The sequence below is a fragment of the Trachinotus anak genome, unplaced genomic scaffold (assembly GCF_046630095.1).
Source record: "Trachinotus anak isolate AG129_WGS33_773 ecotype Australia unplaced genomic scaffold, CSIRO_AGI_Tana_v1 ptg000011l, whole genome shotgun sequence".
Lineage (NCBI taxonomy): Eukaryota > Metazoa > Chordata > Actinopteri > Carangiformes > Carangidae > Trachinotus > Trachinotus anak.
The window spans coordinates 2,930,331-2,949,213 of record NW_027273862.1 but is presented as its reverse complement, the minus strand read 5'-3'; the positions used below and the strand labels follow the sequence as shown (position 1 = coordinate 2,949,213).

Sequence of the window (18,883 nt, the reverse complement as noted above, 5' to 3'; positions counted from 1 at the left end):
CTGTATTTAATCAACAACAGATAACAGGATGGGAGTAGAGGGGCTGATGACACGCTGTCAGGGGAGAGAGTATATCACAGTAGTTAATGTTGCATCAGTTCCACAGCATGTCAGTAGAGACGTGATGCATACATTTTGGTTAGACATTCAGGGCTGCCCAGTTACCTCACTCACCATATGTAATGTAACAGTGGAGTTTGAGGTATTATAATCACTTTCTAATTGAACTGCCATGGTAACTTGTGACCACAACATGTCTTTGTACACAGCAACCATGTATATAAGAGTTTTGATTGGCTACTTGATTAGAAAACACGAGGGTCATCTCCACGTCCACATCCACTGTGGATAAAAACCATATATGCATAAATGGGATGTTTAAACTCTGACACGGAGGAATTGCTGCTGTTGTCCCCATTAAGCAGCCGATGTGCCAAATCATCAGTAAATATTTAGTTACATAGAAATATTTTCACACAGTTACATTGACATGAATGGCTGAATGCAGCTAATTTTACAACTCAGACCGACTCCAATATGAAAAGATTTACACACACATACAAAAAAAGTCATGACAACCTCACAATATACGGTCGTTTATTCACATATGGTTTAATGAACACAGGGAAATATGAGAAAGACTGTGAGACAGCAGCACCGTCACTGACTGTGGGTAGCACGCACACACACACACACACACACACACACACACACACACACACACACACACACACACACACACACACACACTCACTCCTTCCTCCTTCCATTCTGGTTACGCGGTTGATAAACTTTGCTATTATCCCTTCTCCCTTCACCAGGAGTGCACACGTGTTTAGTTCTAATTTCCATACACACATGTTCACACAAACATCATGTTGCTTCCCCTTTGTTGAAGAACAGCGCACATCCGACTCACCGTCTCACATCAATGAGTTTGGCTGGTGAAAACAGGGCCATTACATTTACCTGTGTATGTTACATGTTATCACATGCTTCCATGGTCACGTGAACTGCATTATGTGTCTTGTTTGTAATATTAATAGCTACAATAACAGCTAGCTTGGGCCCTTTGTTGTGAGTCATCCCCTCTCTCTCCCCCATATTTCCTGTCCCAATCCCATTGAGGGACTTTTGCAGCAAGGGCTGTTAATGTGGGGTACCCTGGCAGAGATACTGATAAAATGTGTCTAAGCCTGCCGAGGCAAATTTGTCCTTCAAATCAGAATCACATTGCAAATCAATTATTTCAAGTTGGATGTTGACAGGCAGATCAGAAGCATTGACTGTGAATGACGAGCAGAAAACTGCAAATTCTGTCTGGAGTTCACCAAATACCTGAAACCGTTTTAGTTCGGGGGCCATATACAGCCCAATTTAATCTCAAGTGGGCCGGACCAGTAAAGTCATAGCATAATAATCTACAAATAATGACAACTCTAACATTTTCTTTTATTTTTAGCGCAAAAAAGTACAAGTAAATTCTGAAAATGTTCACATTTAATGAAGTATCTTTTTACAAAACATTATGAACCTGAAATTTCTTAAGAAAAATAAGTGCAATTTCAACAATATTATGCCTCAGTTTATCATTTACACATATGCATTACAACCTGCAGATCACAGTGTATCTGCAAAGACACAAAACATTTAGTCAGAGGTATCTGGAACTGAACAATATAGTATTTTACTTTATGATCAAAACAGCTTGTCAAGATTTAGAAATTATTTTAAAATTACATTCATTTCCACATCTGTATAGTAATCCTGACCACCTGAACTGACACACCACACCATACAAACCGAAGTAGGAACTATTAAGGAAGAAGGTTAAGTTATCCCCCTGTCTTGTAAATGTATAAAATGTATTATAAAAAATACATGAAAGTTGTGGCAGTGCATGAACAATAGAGTTCCACCAAACTATTTTGTACAGAGACTGCTGACTGACATTATATTGCACAATGTTCAGTGTCTTTGAATATTTCCACAGTAAGTATTTATTTTCACAGAACTATATTCCTCAGGGTGCACAAGTGTCTGAAGCAGCATTTTAGATGAAGTAGGCTTACTCGCCATTTAATTTGCTCCTGAAACTTGGCATCTTTTAGCCTTCACAAGTGCATCAATATCAGGCGTCAAATCCTGAGTAGCAGCCAATTTCAGTATGTCATTTAAGTGCTTGTGTGTGAGTCTTGAGTGCAGCTTTGTTTTATTGATGCTCATTACAGAGAAAACTTGTTCACAAAGGTAAGTAGTCCCAAACATGCACAAAACTTTTGCAGCAAGGGCTGTTAATGTGGGGTACCCTGGCAAGAGATACTGATAAAATGTGTCTAAGCCCACTGAGTCAAATTTGTCCTTCAAATCAGAATCACACTGCAAGTCAATTATTTCAAGTTGGATGTTGACAGGCAGATCAGAAGCATTGACTGTGAATGGTGAGCAGAAAGCTGCAAATTCTGTCTGGAGTTCACCAAATACCTGAAACCGTTGCTCAAACTCCCACAGCAATCCTGTAATTTTGTCTTTGTACCAATTCATGTCAGCATGAACTCTGGTTACTACTGCTACTTTTAGATGAGGAAAATGAGCAGGGTCACCACTTGACAGTTGTGTCTCTCACAAATTGAGCTTCAACTTGAACGCACGTATGTTGTCATAATACTGTGTAACAACTTTTTTGTGGCCTTGCAGCATTTTGTTCAGATTATTCAAGTGCTCTGTAATATCCACCATAAATGCTAGGTCCTGCAGCCATTCTGGGGATTGCAATTCCAACACTGGTTTGCCCTTTTTCCCCATGAACTGTCCAATTTCTTCTCATAGATCAAAGAAACGCACGGCACCTTGGCTTAACCACCTTACTTCAGTGTGGTACGGCAGACCACAGGTAACATTATATTTATCACTGAGAAGGCTGTCAAACTGACACTGATTCAGACTTCTGGCTTGGATGAAAGATGAAACAGTACGGACAACCACTTCCATGAAGTGATCCATTTTTAACGACTTGCAACACAATGCCTCATGGTGCAAAATACAGTGAAATGTCCAAAACTCATGTCCTCCATTTGCAACCTGTACTTTCTCTCTGAATTTTGTCACAACGCCTGCTTTTTTCCCGATCATTGATGGTACACCATCTGTAGCCAGGCTGACAGCACGGGCCCAGTCCACTCTGACCCTGTCCAGTGCTCCAACAAGAGAGGTGAAAATGTTGTTTTCTGCTGTGGTGTCCGTCATAGGCACCAACTCAAGGAGCTCCTCGGTGACGGTCAAAGTCTCATCAACACCACACATGAATATGGCCAGTTGAGCAACATCCATAATGTCTGTGTTCTCATCAATTGCAACTGAGAATGCAATATAAGACTTGACTTTGTGCTCTGAGGGACCGAGCTGTAAGGTGATGAGGAGTCACAGGTATTTTATCAAAAAAAAGATTTATTTACTCCAAATGAACAAAGTTCAAATTACAAAAAACAAACCAAACCAGGCTGGGCCCATAAAAGAGGTCAAAGTAACAAAACTAACTGAGGCAAAATAACCCAGAGCTCAACCTAACTCAACTGACCTACAGACGAAGAACACAAGGGAACATATATACTGGCTGATCAGACCAGCTAAGACACACAGGGGGATAACATAAAAACTAACAATTTAACTAACAAATAAACAAACAGGACAGACGGTCTCAAGCTTAACACAATATCTAATAAACCTGCACAACAAAAAGAAATACCCCACTGTCAAACTAAGATCTAAATAAGTAAATAATCAAACATAAGAGCTCCAATCCCCCAACTCCAAAAACAGACATACAGTATATTGTTGTTCAGGTTGGAGAATTAGCTGGACAGATAAATTTGCAATAAATTGTGTACAGACCTGGTTCACAGACTTAACCTCTTACAGCACCCTGAGTTCAAGATATGTGGTATTGATTGAAAAATCTTAATAACTATGGACTGAATTGATATTTGGCACAGCCATTAATGCCCCCTCATGATGAAGTGTGGTCCCCTAATCTTTTAAACAGCGCCACCATCAGATCAAAACTGTAATTTTTCCAATAGTTTGGTTCATGAGCCAGTGCCTGCAAAACTGATAACATTCCCATTAGCCTCAGCTGTGCTTTGTGTTTACCACGGTGACCTGCTACATCTGCTAAACAGCACTGTTGTGTCGCATGCTGACATTAGTATTTAGTTTAAAGTACAGCCTCTCCTGTAGACTCTTAGTTTTGTTAACAGGGTGGAGCAACCCTTTAATTCATAGAGCAACTATCAACTGTTGTTACAACACCCTTGACATGTTTTTTATATACACAGACATAACATTTACTGTATGTTTGGCACCTAATGTACCACTCGATGTTCATAATAACACCCCCTAAAGAGAAAACTGATGCCAACATTAATTGTAGTATTGAAAGAATCTGCATTTAAATGGATGGTTAATTTATTTGTTTTGTGACCAGTGTTTATCGAGTCGGTCGTTCTTTCTGTTGCAAACAATTGCTCTAATTTTAGTCTCACTGTACCTCTTTTTTTTCTATCACAATCTCTTGTAAGCCAGCCTACAATGCAACCTCTATCAGTCCCAGCCACACAGCACACAATAGCCTATTTAGATGTGGATAATGAGAAATTGGGGGCAAACCATCCAAGCCATTGTGGTTTCAGAGTATGAACAAATTGCTTTTTTTATCGTAGTAAAGGTGTCCAGGTGGGAAGGTGGGAGGTTTGGCCTGAGTACATCCAGGTGGTGAAATGGCCAAACTTCAACTGAAAGTCACCAACACTAACATGGAATAAGAGTCCATGCATAAAAGTCTGGCTTACATGAAAGAAGAAACAGAGTAAAATTGTAGACTTAGTAGTTTGTATTGACGGGAGGTTTGGTCAAGGTTGGCATGCAAAGAAATATGATGCAGCCTTGCGTGTGTGGGTTATCAGTGGGTCATGTATCATACAGTCGCTAAGCTGAATAGACTTACAGTTAAATAAGATACATTTTCCTGGGTCTTTATAACTTTTATTATGAAGTTTTTCTGTCATTTTGACTATTAATTTCTGCCAAGTGAATGCTTGACCTAATAGAACAGTGCCTTCAGAAAATATTCTGTACCCCTTTTACATTTTGTCATGTTGCAGCCTTATGCTAAAATCATATTAATTATCTAAATTATTTTTTTCTCAATCTACACTCCATGCCCATAATGACAAAGTGAAAACTTTGATTTCAGAAAGCTTTGCAAATTTATTAAAAAGGAAAAAATTAAATATAACTGACATTCAGTATTCAGACCCTTTGCTATGACACATGAAATTTAGCTCAAGTGCCTCCCACTTCTCTTGATCAACTCTTGATCGGACATGATTTGGAAAGACACGTCTGTCAGTGCAAAGACCAAGCCATGAGGTCAAAGGGATGCCTGCAGAGCTCAGAGAGGGTTGAGACACAGATCAGGGGAAGGCTATAAAAAACTTTCTGCTGCAGTGAAGCTTCCCAAGAGCACAGTGGTCTTCATCATTGTTAAATGGAAGAAGAAAGAAGTTTGGAACAACCAGCAGTCTTCCTAGAGCTGGTCGCCCAGCCAAACTTCTCTTTACTTGCCCCTTGAGTGACTCTTTGCATGGACTCTGGTATTATTTCCTGTTTTATTTTGAAATGTATTTTTTTATATCTGTGTGTTGTTGTTACTTTCTGTTGCAGGGGTGTTTCCCACCTCTACAATTACCTGTTCCACTCTAATTATATTGTATTTAGTATCTGTGATCTCCTCACTCCTTGTCAGTTCGTCTGTTCTGTTGCATGTGTAACCTGTTTTGAGAAATATGTTAGTTCTGTAACCTGGAAAAAAGAGAGAAAAAGAACCTACCTGTTACCTACCTGAATAAGAAAAAAATGTTATAACAGTGAGAAATATTTATTTTTTATATTTTTCTTTCATTGAGCATAATTTTCATTTAATTACTAATTGTAATCCTTATTTCATTCTGTATTTTATTTATTTATTTATTTTATCCCAGAGGTCTAATTTCACTTTAAAAGTGGTTCTGTGAAGGGAAAGAAATTTAATTCGCTCATAGAAGTGTAGCTGAATTGCTATTGGAGAGACCGGCTCATGTTCCGCCCCCTTGGTGCAGTTAGTGAGACACTCAGTGATACATACGCAGAGCACCGAGTGGCGGCAGGACGACAACAGAAACACAGAAGTCGGAGTGGAAAAAGTCTGAAAAAATACTTGATATCGTGCACACTGAGGAACTGTGGAGGAAAAAGAAATACCTGAGTGACTGGTGGACCACGGAGAAGCGACCCTGGGAACCTTACCTTTGTTTATTCCTTTATTTCCCTGGTGAGTGCTGTGAAGTGTGGGTAGCTAGCTGTTAGCTCCGCGAGTTAGCCCTCGTGGTGTGTTAGCCACCGAGCATGTGTGTGTGAAAAAAGAGCATACGTGCCTGTTTTTACATGTGTGAATGGAAAGAGACATCGTTAAGATGAATGCCATGAGTTATGAGACTGCCTAATTTTTCTGTGTAATACAGTGCTGTTGCACACAGGCACGAGATATTACAAGATTACATTACTGATTACAAACTAAAACTGTGTAAACCTGTTGTGAAGACATCGAAGCAGTGGAGCAGTGAAGCCATAGAGGATCTGCGGGCATGTTTGGACTGCACTGACTGGGAGGTGTTCAGGACTGCTTCCAACAGTCTGGATGAGTTCACAGAGGCTGTGACGTCATACATCAGCTTCTGTGAGGACTGCTGTATCCCATCACGCACCAGGGTGAGTTATAACAATGACAAACCCTGGGTCACAGCTAAGCTCAGTCAGCTCAGGAGGCAAAAGGAGGAAGCTTTCAGGAGTGGGGACAGGGACAAGTTTAAAGAGTCCAAGTACAGGTTTAGCAAGGCGGTGAGAGAAGCTAAACAACTGTACTCTGAGAAACTTCAGCTCCAGTTCTCAGCCAATGACTCTGCTTCTGTCTGGAAAGGGCTCAGAAAGATCACAAACTACAAACCTAAACCCCCCCACTCCATTAATGACTTCCGTCTGGCCAACAATCTGAATGAGCTCTACTGCCGCTTTGAAAGACAGTGGGACAAGCCTGACACTAACCTCCACATCAGAGCCACATCAGAACCCCCCTCCTCCCCTACCAAAGGAACATCTCTCTCTATCCTGGAGAGAGATGTCAACAGGCTTTTTAAGAAGCAGAACCCCTTCAAAGCAGCCGGTCCTGACTCTGTCTCTCCATCATCCCTGAAGCACTGTGCTGATCAGCTGTCTCCAGTGTTCACGGACATCTTCAACACCTCACTGGAGACCTGCCACGTGCCAGCCTGCTTCAAATCCTCCACCATCATCCCTGTCCCCAAAAAAACAAGGCCCACAGGACTAAATGACTACAGACCCATTGCCCTGACCTCTGTGGTCATGAAATCATTTGAGCGCCTTGTCCTGTCCCATCTCAAATCCATCACTGACCCACTCCTGGACCCCCTGCAGTTCGCCTACAGAGCCAACAGGTCTGTAGATGACGCCGTCAACATGGCTCTCCACTTCATCCTCCAGCACCTGGACTCCTCAAGGACCTACGCCAGGATCCTGTTTGTGGACTTCAGCTGTGCCTTCAACACCATCATCCCGGCTCTGCTGCAGGACAAGCTCTCCCAGCTGAGCGTGCCTGACTCCACCTGCAGGTGGATCACCGACTTCCTGTCTGACAGGAGGCAGCACGTGAAGCACGTGTCTGACTCCCAGACCATCAGCACTGGATCCCCACAAGGCTGCGTTCTTTCTCCTCTGCTCTTCTCCCTGTACACTAACTCCTGCACATCCAGCCATCAGTCTGTCAAGCTCCTGAAGTTTGCAGACGACACCACTCTCATTGGACTCATCTCTGATGGCGATGAGTCTGCCTACAGGTGGGAGACTGACCGTCTGGTGACCTGGTGCAGGCAGAACAACCTAGAGCTAAACGCTCTGAAGACAGTGGAAATGATAGTGGACTTCAGGAAGAGCCCAGCCCCACCCACCCCCATCTCCCTGTGTGACTCCCCCGTGGCTACCGTGGAGCATTTTCGCTTCTTGGGAACCACCATCACACAGGATCTCAAATGGGAGCTAAACATCAGCTCCCTCATCAAAAAAGCTCAGCAGAGGATGTATTTCCTGAGGCAATTGAAGAAGTTCAACCTGCCAAGGACTATGATGGTGAACTTCTACACCTCCATCATTGAGTCCATCCTCACCTCCTCCATCACCATCTGGTACGCTGCTGCCACGGAGAGGGACAATAACAGACTGCAGCGTATCATCCACTCTGCTGAGAAGGTGATTGGCTGCAATCTTCCGTCCCTCCAGGACCTGTACACCTCAAGGACTCCGAGGCGTGCAGGGAAGATTTTAGCTGACTCCTCCCACCCTGGACACAAACTCTTTGTGACACTCCCCTCTGGCAGGAGGCTGCGGTCCTTCAGGACCAAAACCTCTCGCCACAAAAATAGCTTCTTCCCATCTGCTATTAGCCTTATCAACAAGGCTAGAGAGCCCCACTGTTGCTGATCAATTGCACCAATCACCAGAAAAAATTCCTTGTATGTGAAAACATACTTGGCAATAAAACTGATTCTGATTCTGATTCTGATTCTGATTTTACTTACTTTAATCCAATGTGGATATTTACTGTTTAACTGTGAGTGGTTTTATAATCATTTACATGTGGATTTATATGCTAACCCTGTAATGAAGCAGTTATCTTGTAATAAGTTAACAGTGAAAAGCTACATTACACATAGAAATTGATTATATTTGGAAAATACAAACTGTACAGTTAAGAAAGAAGTGAATAGATTTAATTAAGCCTGTTGTGCTATACAGGCTGGGTTTTTTGGATACCCTGGATTCTGGATTCTCTCCCAGAAGGGAGATGGTGAGCCAGGAACATCTGGATCTGGACTGAAGAGGACCCTCTCTTCATCATCTGTCGTCCTGTCGGTGTGGTAGGACTCAGAGCAACTCAGAACAATTAAAGGAACAATCTTTATTTTCTTTCCTTGGAGAACAAGAGACAATTTTTTTTATTAAAGGGTGCACCCAATTTAAAAGACACTTTAAAAGAACACAAACTGAAGGCCGGCCATATTTGTAAAACTGTTCATTTTTCATGTGTTAATATTATAACATTACAAAACTTACCTCTGTGTGTTTCTCCTCTTACTTAATCGGTGTCTAATCCTATTCTTCATCACTCCCTCTTGTGAATCTAGAGTATTCTGGTCCAGTGCTACTTACCTATCAGGTGGGTTACACAGTAAAACTTGGCGAGCCAGCCAGGAGGGAGAGATTTAATTCATACATTTCCATTCATAAATGGATTAAATGGACACATTTGTGTGTATTTGAAAGAAAAATTCATTTTTGAGGTATGTTGGTCGTGTTGATTCAATTCACTTTCAAGTTCATTGACAATTCAGTCTTTACCTTGTTTAAAAATGGATATCATTGTGACAGAGGATGTCAAGATCCCAAATGCTGTTTTAGTCAGTGGATTAACCAGTACAGAGGTTGACAATGAGATCTTTGACTTTCTCAAGCAATATGGGTCTATCTCTAGAATAATCAAAATACCTACCACAGATCCTGTAACTCAGGCAATTGCAGAGTTTGAGTATGGCAGTGCCGTAAAAGGCCTTGAAACCACTGGCTTACCTTGCCGAAGACCATGTGTTACCAAATCTGAAGTTATCCACCATGTGCAGAGTCTTGCTAGCGTTTACACTAGTGATGTGGGCACCAGTGCGACAGAGACTTACCTTTCTGGGTTGAAAGACTTGGCTAAGATGAGCGGCAAGGATTTTGGCGATATCCTCCGTAAGGAGTTGGCTAGGATCCGTGAATCCATCAGGAATGAGACCCCAGTTGAGACCAGTGAAAACCCTGTGGAAACTGAGCCGCCTCTTACACAAAATGATCTCCAAGCTACTGCCCCTAGCTTTGTCAGTGCCCCCACTGAGGTGAGTCAGACCTCCTACAGACCCCAGACTGGCTTCGAGGTAAGAGATCTTCTCTCTCCAGGAAGAGAAAGAACCAGCCCTTTCCATTTACCTTCAGATCAACTCAGCACGCCAGAAGTGCAACGTGTTGTGGTTGAACACATTGTCAAGAGCAGTGAAATTTCATCTCACCTTCATTCTCCTTGTAAACTGAAACAGTTTTCTGGGCGACTCCCTCAGCCAACCTTTGAGGTCGACTACGACACGTGGCGCAACAGTGTGGAGTTCTGCTTGAATGATCCTTCAGTCCCTGCCTCCCAAGTGGTAAGGAAAATTGTTGAAAGTCTTTCTCCTCCAGCAGCAAACATAATCAAGTCATTAGGGCCTCAAGCTTCACCAAAAGAGTACTTGACCTTACTTGATTCTGCTTATGCCACTGTCGAAGATGGGGATGAGCTTTTTGCACGATTCTTGAACAACAATCAAAATGCTGGGTAGAAAGCATCAGATTACCTGCAGCGACTTCACACAGCATTAAGCTACGTGGTCACTAAAGGAGGAATCCCTTCTCATGACGCTGACAAGCAGCTTCTCAAGCAATTCTGTCGTGGATGCTGGAATAGTCTTCTCATCACCAGTCTCCAGCTTGAGCAGCTCAAGAGTAAGCCACCATCATTTGCAGAGCTCCTTCTCTCACTGCGAACCGAGGAAGACAAACAGGCTAACAAAGCTAGCAGAATGAAACAGCACCTTGGTTTTACCAAGCCAAAAGCTATGTCAAATGTGCAGGCTGCACACATATCCTACACAGAGGATATAAGCGCGCCACAGGAAGCAGAACAAGCTTTTTTAGCCATGACCAAAGACATCCAGAAGCGGATCGCTGAACTTCAGGTTCAGGTCGCAAAACTCAGTGCATGCAGTTTGGAGAAGCCTGAAAAAAAGAAAGCCACAATAAGTACAAAACAGAAGCAAAAGACAAGAAATACCCAGCCGGAGGGACAGCTTCAGCAAATGACAGCCATGGTGAGACCAAAGCCATGGTATTGCTTTAAATGTGGTGAGGATGGCCATATTGCCTCCACGTGCAACAACATGCCCAATCCCACCCTTGTGCGGGCCAAGAAAGCAGAGCTCAGGGAGAAGCAGCATGCTTGGGAAGCCCAGAATGGCTTACCTACCACGCCCCGGTTAAACTAGAACGGGCTTCCATTGAGGGCAAAATGGAAGCCAAGCAACCACCATGTCCCCCATCTGCAGGTGAACCAAACCCTGCAATTTACTCCCACAGAGTCACACAAAAAAGAAAATTGCCGAAACATCTTGTAGGTAGCAAATGTACGGCCAGTGTAAATGTAGGTGGGCTGGACTGCAGTTGTTTGCTTGATACCGGGTCACAGGTCACCACAGTGGCCAAGTCCTTCTATCAGACCCATCTGTCTGATCATCCTATCAGACCCGTCAGCGATATCCTTGAAGTAGAAGGAGCAAATGGGCAACCTGTTCCTTACCAGGGATATGTGGAGGTTGACCTCAAGTTCCCGAAAGCCTTTCTTGAGTCTGAGCCAGAAATTTCAACCTTGGCTTTAATTGCCATCTTCGGTCAAATAGTAGTGTCCCATTGTTAATTGGAACCAACACTCTAGACCCTCTCTTTGATCAGCATTGTGATGAGTCTTCATCTTCCCATAGCTCACCTTGCCATGGTTACAGTCACGTCCTTCGTACACTACAACTGAGGAGAAGGCAAGCAACAAGTGGAAAGCTTGGTTTTGTGAAGCTCAGAGGGAGAGAACAGGAAGTCCTTCCAGCAAAACAAAAAGTGCTTCTTGAAGGCTATATGTGTGTCAGCTCAGTCAACACAGAGAGATATGGCCTGTTCCAACCATCCAAATCCACCTTGCCAGGCGGTGTTTTCGTGGACTCTTGTCTCATTTCCTTACCAGAGCGTGGCTCCAACAAACTGCCTGTCCTCCTTAGAAATGAAACCGAACGTGACATCATTCTACCTACCAACTGCATTATCGCAGACCTGGCTGTTGTAGATGCTGTCATCGAAAATCACCCTGTAGGTGATGAAGAGGATCAGAAGCATGTTGTTGAGTGCTCTACTCAGCAGGCGGAGGCAAAGCTCCCTGGGAAAAGCTTTGATTTCGGGCCTTCTCTTCCTGGGGAGTGGAAAGAGAGAATTACAACAAAATTCAGTAGCTTTTCTCATGTCTTTGCCCAACACGATCTTGACTTTGGTCATGTGACCAAAATCCAACACCACATCAAGCTTAAGGATGAGACTCCAATCAAACAGAGACCTCGCCCAATTCATCCTCGGGATTATGAAGCAGTCAAAAAGCACCTTAAAACCCTTCTTGACGCTGGTGTAATCCGAGAGTCTGAGTCCCCATTTTCATCGCCGATCGTGGTGGTGAGAAAATAGAATGGCAATGTCCGCCTATGTGTGGACTATAGAAAAGTAAACCTGCAAACAATAAAAGACTCCTATGCATTGCCAAACCTGGAAGAGTCGTTTTCCGCTCTCGCTGGATTCAAGTGGTTTTCCGTGATGGACCTGAAGTCTGGGTACTATCAAATTGTGATGAATGAAAGTGACAAGCATAAAACCGCCTTTGTGTGCCCCTTTGGATTCTGGGAATTCAACCGGATGCCCCAGGGAGTCACCATTGCGCCGAGCACATTCCAACGGCTCATGGAGAAGTGCATGAGTGACATCCATCTGAAGGAGGTCCTTGTTTTTCTTGATGATTTCATAGTGTTTTCGGACACTCTTGAGAACATGAGACTAGGCTCATCCACGTGCTCAGCCGTCTCGAGGAATATGGCTTGAAACTTTCACCAGATAAATGTAAGTTCTTTCAGACTTCGGTGCGTTATCTGGGTCACATTGTTTCCAGCGATGGAGTGAAGACTGACCCTGAAAAGGTTCAAGCCTTGAAAACCTGGCCGAGACCACAGAACTTTAAGGAGCTCCAATCCTTCTTGGGCTTCTCTGGTTACTACCGGAGGTTTGTAAAGGATTATTCCAGGATTGTCAAGCCCTTAACTAACCTTACAGCCGGATATCCACCACGGCGGAAAGGAGTCAAGGTTAGCTTAAGTGATGGCAAATACCTCAGCCCAAAAGAGCCCTTTGGTGAACGCTGGGATGCTGAGTGTCAACAGGCCTTCGAGGAAATCATACACAAGCTAACATCATCCCCAGTCCTTGGTTATGCGGATCCTAAGCTTCCTTATGTGCTCCATACGGATGCCAGCACAACAGGATTAGGAGCTGCTTTATATCAAGAGCAGGAAGGGAACCTGGGTGATTGCTTATGCTAGTAGAGGACTATCCTGCAGTGAAGCAAGATACCCAGCACACAAACTTGAATTCTTGGCCCTTAAATGGGCCATCACTGAGAACTTTCACGATTATCTGTATGGGAACTCCTTCACTGTCATTACAGATAATAATCCCTTGACATACCTACTTACCACAGCCAAGCTTGACGCTGTGAGCTACCGTTGGTTAGCCGCACTCTTGACTTTCACTTTCAATATCAAATATCGAGCTGGTAAGCAGAACGCGGACGCGGATGGGTTGTCAAGGAGACACCATGGTGCCTTGGAAAATGATGCTGTGTCGCAGGAAGAGAGCCAAAGGATTGACCGATTCACCTCCCAGCTACTAACATCCACAGGCAAGTTTGAACTGGTGACCCCAGAGATTGTCGCAGCTACCTGTCAAAGACATACTGTGAGACAGGCTATCACCTTCCTATGGCTACGTTGAATCCCTTGCCATTCAAGCAGATGCAATCCCTGCTGTCTTGGAAGGTGAATCACAAGATGGGGCCTCAACAGTACCTAAGTATAGTGAGTCTGACCTCAGGAAACTTCAAAGAGAAGATCCTGTCCTCGACAGAGTTATCAAGCTGGTGGAATCCAACAACTTACCTGCAGATCACACAGCAGACTCTCCTGAAGAGCGGTTGATCCTAAGAGAATGGAAAAGGCTTCAGTTGAAGTCAGGCATTTTGTACCGGACACGGGAGTGTGAGGGACAAACCCTCTTCCAGCTAGTACTCCCAGATGCCCTAAGACCCATTGCACTCAGGAATCTCCACGATGAAATGGGACACTTAGGGATTGAGCGCACTCTTGAACTTACCAGATCACGATTCTACTGGCCGAAAATGGCCGCCGAGGTAGAGAAGAAGGTGAAAACATGTGAGCGATGTGTTCGGCGAAAGACCCAACCGGACAAGGCTGCCCCGCTTGTTAATATCCAAACCACTAGACCAATGGAGTTGGTCTGTATGGATTTTCTTTCATTCGAACCAGACAGGCACAACACTAAGGACATCCTCGTCATTACGGACCACTTCACTAAATATGCCGTAGCCATCCCCACCAGAGACCAGAAAGCTAGTACTGTTGCAAAAAAAAAAAAAAAAAAAAAATATATATATATATATATTTTTTTTTTTTTTTTTTTTTTTTTTTAAAGGGTGCACCCAATTTAAAAGACACTTTTTAAAAGAATACAAACTGAAGGCCGGCCATATTTGTAAAACTGTTCATTTTTCATGTGTTAATATAATAACATTACAAAACTTACCTCTGTGTGTTTCTCCTCTTACTCAATCGGTGTCTAATCCTATTCTTCATCACTCCCTCTTGTGAATCTAGAGTATTCTGGTCCAGTGCTACTTACCTATCAGGTGGGTTACACATGGTATCACCTCATGCTTCTGTCAGTTTTTTCTTGTGGTTTTTGTTGCCTGAGTTTTGCTTGTCTGCCTGCAGAAACTGCAGTCTTTTTCAATAAGACTTCATGTAAGCCTTTTTGCTTATTAAAGTACCTTCACTGCACCCCTGAGTCTTTGTGTGTGTCTGCATTTGTGTCCACTATGACCCAGTTGGCACTTTGATTGAAGAGGAACTTTATGATTTTTCTCAATACCCTTGAGTGCATTTATGGAAAGTTCAAAAAGAGACTCTAGTAGGTAGTAGTACTTCCAAAGAATCTTGCAAAATAATTGGCATGCAGCAGCTCTCTTTACCAGATGTCTATAATAGAAGTTCTGAGGAAGTTACTGTCAGTCTTGCCTGCTCGGACCACCCAGGTCCCCAGTGGTTAAGAGCAATAGGTTTAAATATTCCTTTGTTCCAAGTGCAATGAATGGGCAGAATTTGCACTGACCCTTGACTGTGGTTGTTTGACTGCAATAATAGAAGTATGACGTTGTCTTGCATGTTGTGATTGTTTGCTCTATTCTGTAATCACATTACTCCTGGAGAGATGATAAAGGTCTCTGAGCAGAACAGGGAAGTATAGAAAAAAACATGATTAAAGAGTTCATTGCCTGAGTGGCTAAAGTACTGAATCAACATCAGTGATTCCCAGCCAGTCTCCCAGTGTGCTAGCCACCAGCCTGTTTCAGTGTTGTCAGTGTTTCAGTGTCTGCCTGCTTAGCTGACCTGTAGCCTGAATCCCAGTTAGCTAGTGCCAGGCCCACAAGTCTCCAGGCTGTTTCCCAGCCTAACTCCCTGTCTGCCAGCTTCAAACCAGCATCCAGCCTGCATCCCTCTCTGCTAGCCTCAGGCCTGCTAGCTTGCAGCATGCAAAACGCTGGCTTGATAGCCTTCACCCTGTACCCCAGCATGCAAATCTCTAGCATGTTAGCCTCCAGACAGCCTCCCAGTCGGTTAGCCTCCAGTCTGCACCTAAGTTGGCTAGCATTGTCTGTTCCTGAGTTAGGGGTTCTAGCCAACATCCAGCCTGTTCTGAGTCAGCCATCATGTCACAGCCAGTCTTCTCCTTATTCCCAGTCAGCAGTCCAGCCAACATCTGCTCCTGTTCTCCTGTCAGTGGTCCGGCTGATATAACTCCAGATAGCTTCAACAGTTCCTTCTGAAACAATGCCTGACCTCCCAGGTCACCATTCAATTATATTTGGCAATGCCTAACCAGATATCCAGCTTGCAGCTTCCTGAGCACCCCACAGGTCTGCCTGTCCTGCTGCCCTTTTCCTGCCCTGCACCCTGTCTTGATACCCTGAGCCTGACGGGGGGTGCTGCCCACCTCTTGCCCTCTGGAGCAGCCCTACCTTAATCTCTGCTCCAGTCTGTCTGGCCCAGCTTCCAAGCTGTCCAATCAGGGTGTCCTGCTCAGTCCTTCCCTCATCCTCCTGCTGTTCTCCTGTGATCCCCAGACCCATTTCTCAGCTCCTTGTCCACTGGCCTGCTCCACAGGTCTTGCTTGCCAGCCTGCCTGAACTTCAGTTTTCTTTTTTCAAACTCTCTATATGTAAGCCTGTTTCTGCTTCTTACAGTACCTTCATTTCACCTACCAGTCTTTATGTGTCTGTCCTGAAATCCTTCAACTGGTAAACTGGGATAAAACTGAGAAATAAGGAGAGAGGGCCTTTGGCAAGAGAGGTGAACAAGAACCTGATGGGTCATTCTGATTGTGCTCCAGAGATCTGTGTGGAGAAAAACTGTCAAAAGGACAGTCATCACTGCAGCAGGCCTTGGCTCTCCTCATCACTGAGGAGTGGCCAGATGGAAGCCTATCCTTAAGGAAAGACACATGAAAGTTACCTAGAGTTTGCAAAAAGCACCTAAAGGACTCTCAGACTGTGAGAAGCAAGGTTATATAAAACCAAGACTGAACTTTTTGGCCTCAATTTTAAGCACCATATCTGGAAGAAACCAGTCACCACTCATCCCCTGTCTCATATCATTCCAACATTGAAGCATGGTGGTGGCAGCATCATAGTCTGGGGTTTTTTTGAGGGGCAGGGACAGGGAAAGCTGAACAGAGCAAAGTAGAGATGATGACAACCTGGTCAAAAGTGCCCCGGACCTCAGACTGGATTGAAGGTATACTGTCCAATAGGAAAATGAAAAAGCATACAGCCCATTCAGCGCTGGAGTATCTCAGGGACTTGATCCCAATCAAACATCATCGGAGAAACCTGAAAATGTCTGTCAACTGACAGTCCTCATCCAACCTGACAGAACTGGAGAGGATCTGAGAATGGCAGAAAATCCAACATTTGTGCAAAGCTTGTTGCATCATACCCAAGAAGACTTGAGGTTATAATTGCTGCCAAAGGTGCTTCAACGAGGTACTGAGTATCATTATGGGGTATTGAGTGTCCATTAATGAGGCTTAAATTAAAGGCTTTTAGCATAAGACTGCAACATTTAAAAAATATCAAAATACTTTCCAAATGCACTGAGTGTAGGCAGCTAGCAAACGTCTTCATACCTCTACAGTGTTGCCTATTTAAAAAAATAACACCGCTGCGTAAAGACAGTTCAGTAAATTACATTCACTCTGTAATGTATAGAACATAATGGCTAATTTTGATTCACAGTGCTAATGGCCAACATACAGCAGCTAGCATTCAGGCTTATATATATGTAACACATAAATTTAAATGAACTCTGTTAAGTTGGTATTTAAAGATCCTATATATGTTGGAGAACTACTCCTGAAAACGTGTGAATCATGTGAAACTTGTGTAGTACTGAATTGTGCAGTTGTATGTTAAACTGTGTTTCATCATTTTTGCATTGACCGTTTTTTTGGGCTGGGCCTAAACGGGGTACTGATGATGCACTTGGACCCCCACTTAGCATACCCCGCCCCTAAAGCTGTAGCGGTATAAAAGTCTGGACCGTACCAGCATCAGTGGTTCTCCTGCTCAGTGTTATTGCTGGTTAGCTAATAACACAATAATGTATGAATAGATAATCATTGTTATTCACTCATGACGTTTCCCTTCTTTTTATGACCAGAAGGTTGGTTCCGCTCCATCCTCTCATGAAATAGCGGGTAAACCCGCTATTAAAAGCCGATACACTTCTTTGCAGCTCTGCAGCTCACTCTTTCATCCCCACGATCAGTGTAGCCGCAGAGTTTCTGGTATGACGGCACCATCACTGCCAACAGAAGCCTGATGTTAGCGGATCGTAGCAGGTTTTTTGACCGGTGGAAAACGGGCTAAGTTAGCTCCGTGTGTAGCTTATAAACTATTTCTCGTACCGATGCCAGCATCGAAATAGATGAAGCCAGGTCATCGGACAATTCAGAGCAATTTGTAATGTGAAAATATGTACAACACGTGTGTGTGTGTGTGTGTGTGTATGTATACAATCAATATAGCTGTTCGACGCAGTCATGTTTCCTTTCAGCATAAATTTGTTAGACCGTTAAGCGATACGAAAGCTCTCCCGATGGTGGGTGTGGTTTCAGTGCCTCCAGCGGACACACCCCCAGCGTTCCAGCGTTGATAATACTGCTTATTTTTTCACAAGTTTGAAACCTAATTTTATATATTTGGCAATATTTTTATTAATTCAAATTTGGCAGGGGGTTTGATATGCCATTTTTCTGTGGTGTGGCAAACTCAGAACTCATCTGTTTTTCTGCTTTACAGAATCTTTAAATGATGAACAACTGTGCCAGGTGACACTACAGGACAATCCCCCTTGATCCTATGTGATCTTTGAGCTCTATTTATTTTAGTAGACTGAGCATACAAAAATAACTGGCTTGTTTAGTTTTATTTTATTTGCATTTGAAGAAAGTAACTGATGGTTATCTTGACTGATCTGTGTGGAATATATACTATACAATACAACTCTGTTTCCAGAAAAGTAGGGATGCTGTGTAAAATGTAAACAAAATGCAATGATGTGCAAATCATGTAAACCCATATTTAATTGAAAATAGAACAAAGACAACACATGGAAAAGTTGTGTAATGAAAAAAAAAAAAGCCTGGTTGAACATCTAATTAGGTTAATTGGCAACAGGTCAATAGATGATTGGATATAAAAAAGAGGCTTACAGAGAGG

The 18,883-nt window shown here is 43.4% G+C and overlaps 2 protein-coding genes across 2 annotated transcripts in view; both read left to right on the top strand.

Moving 5' to 3' along the window:
• Window positions 1-18,883, top strand: part of LOC139627414 (neural-cadherin) — a 245,134-nt gene that overhangs the window by 41,890 nt on the left and 184,361 nt on the right. The gene's annotated exons all lie outside the window — the stretch shown is intronic.
• LOC139627416 (uncharacterized) lies at window positions 796-17,599 on the top strand. Its single transcript, XM_071488147.1, has 2 exons — window positions 796-6,367; window positions 8,902-17,599. The coding sequence occupies exon 2, from the start codon at window positions 9,516-9,518 to the stop codon at window positions 10,512-10,514; it is 999 nt and encodes a 332-aa protein (XP_071344248.1). The 5' UTR covers window positions 796-6,367; window positions 8,902-9,515; the 3' UTR covers window positions 10,515-17,599.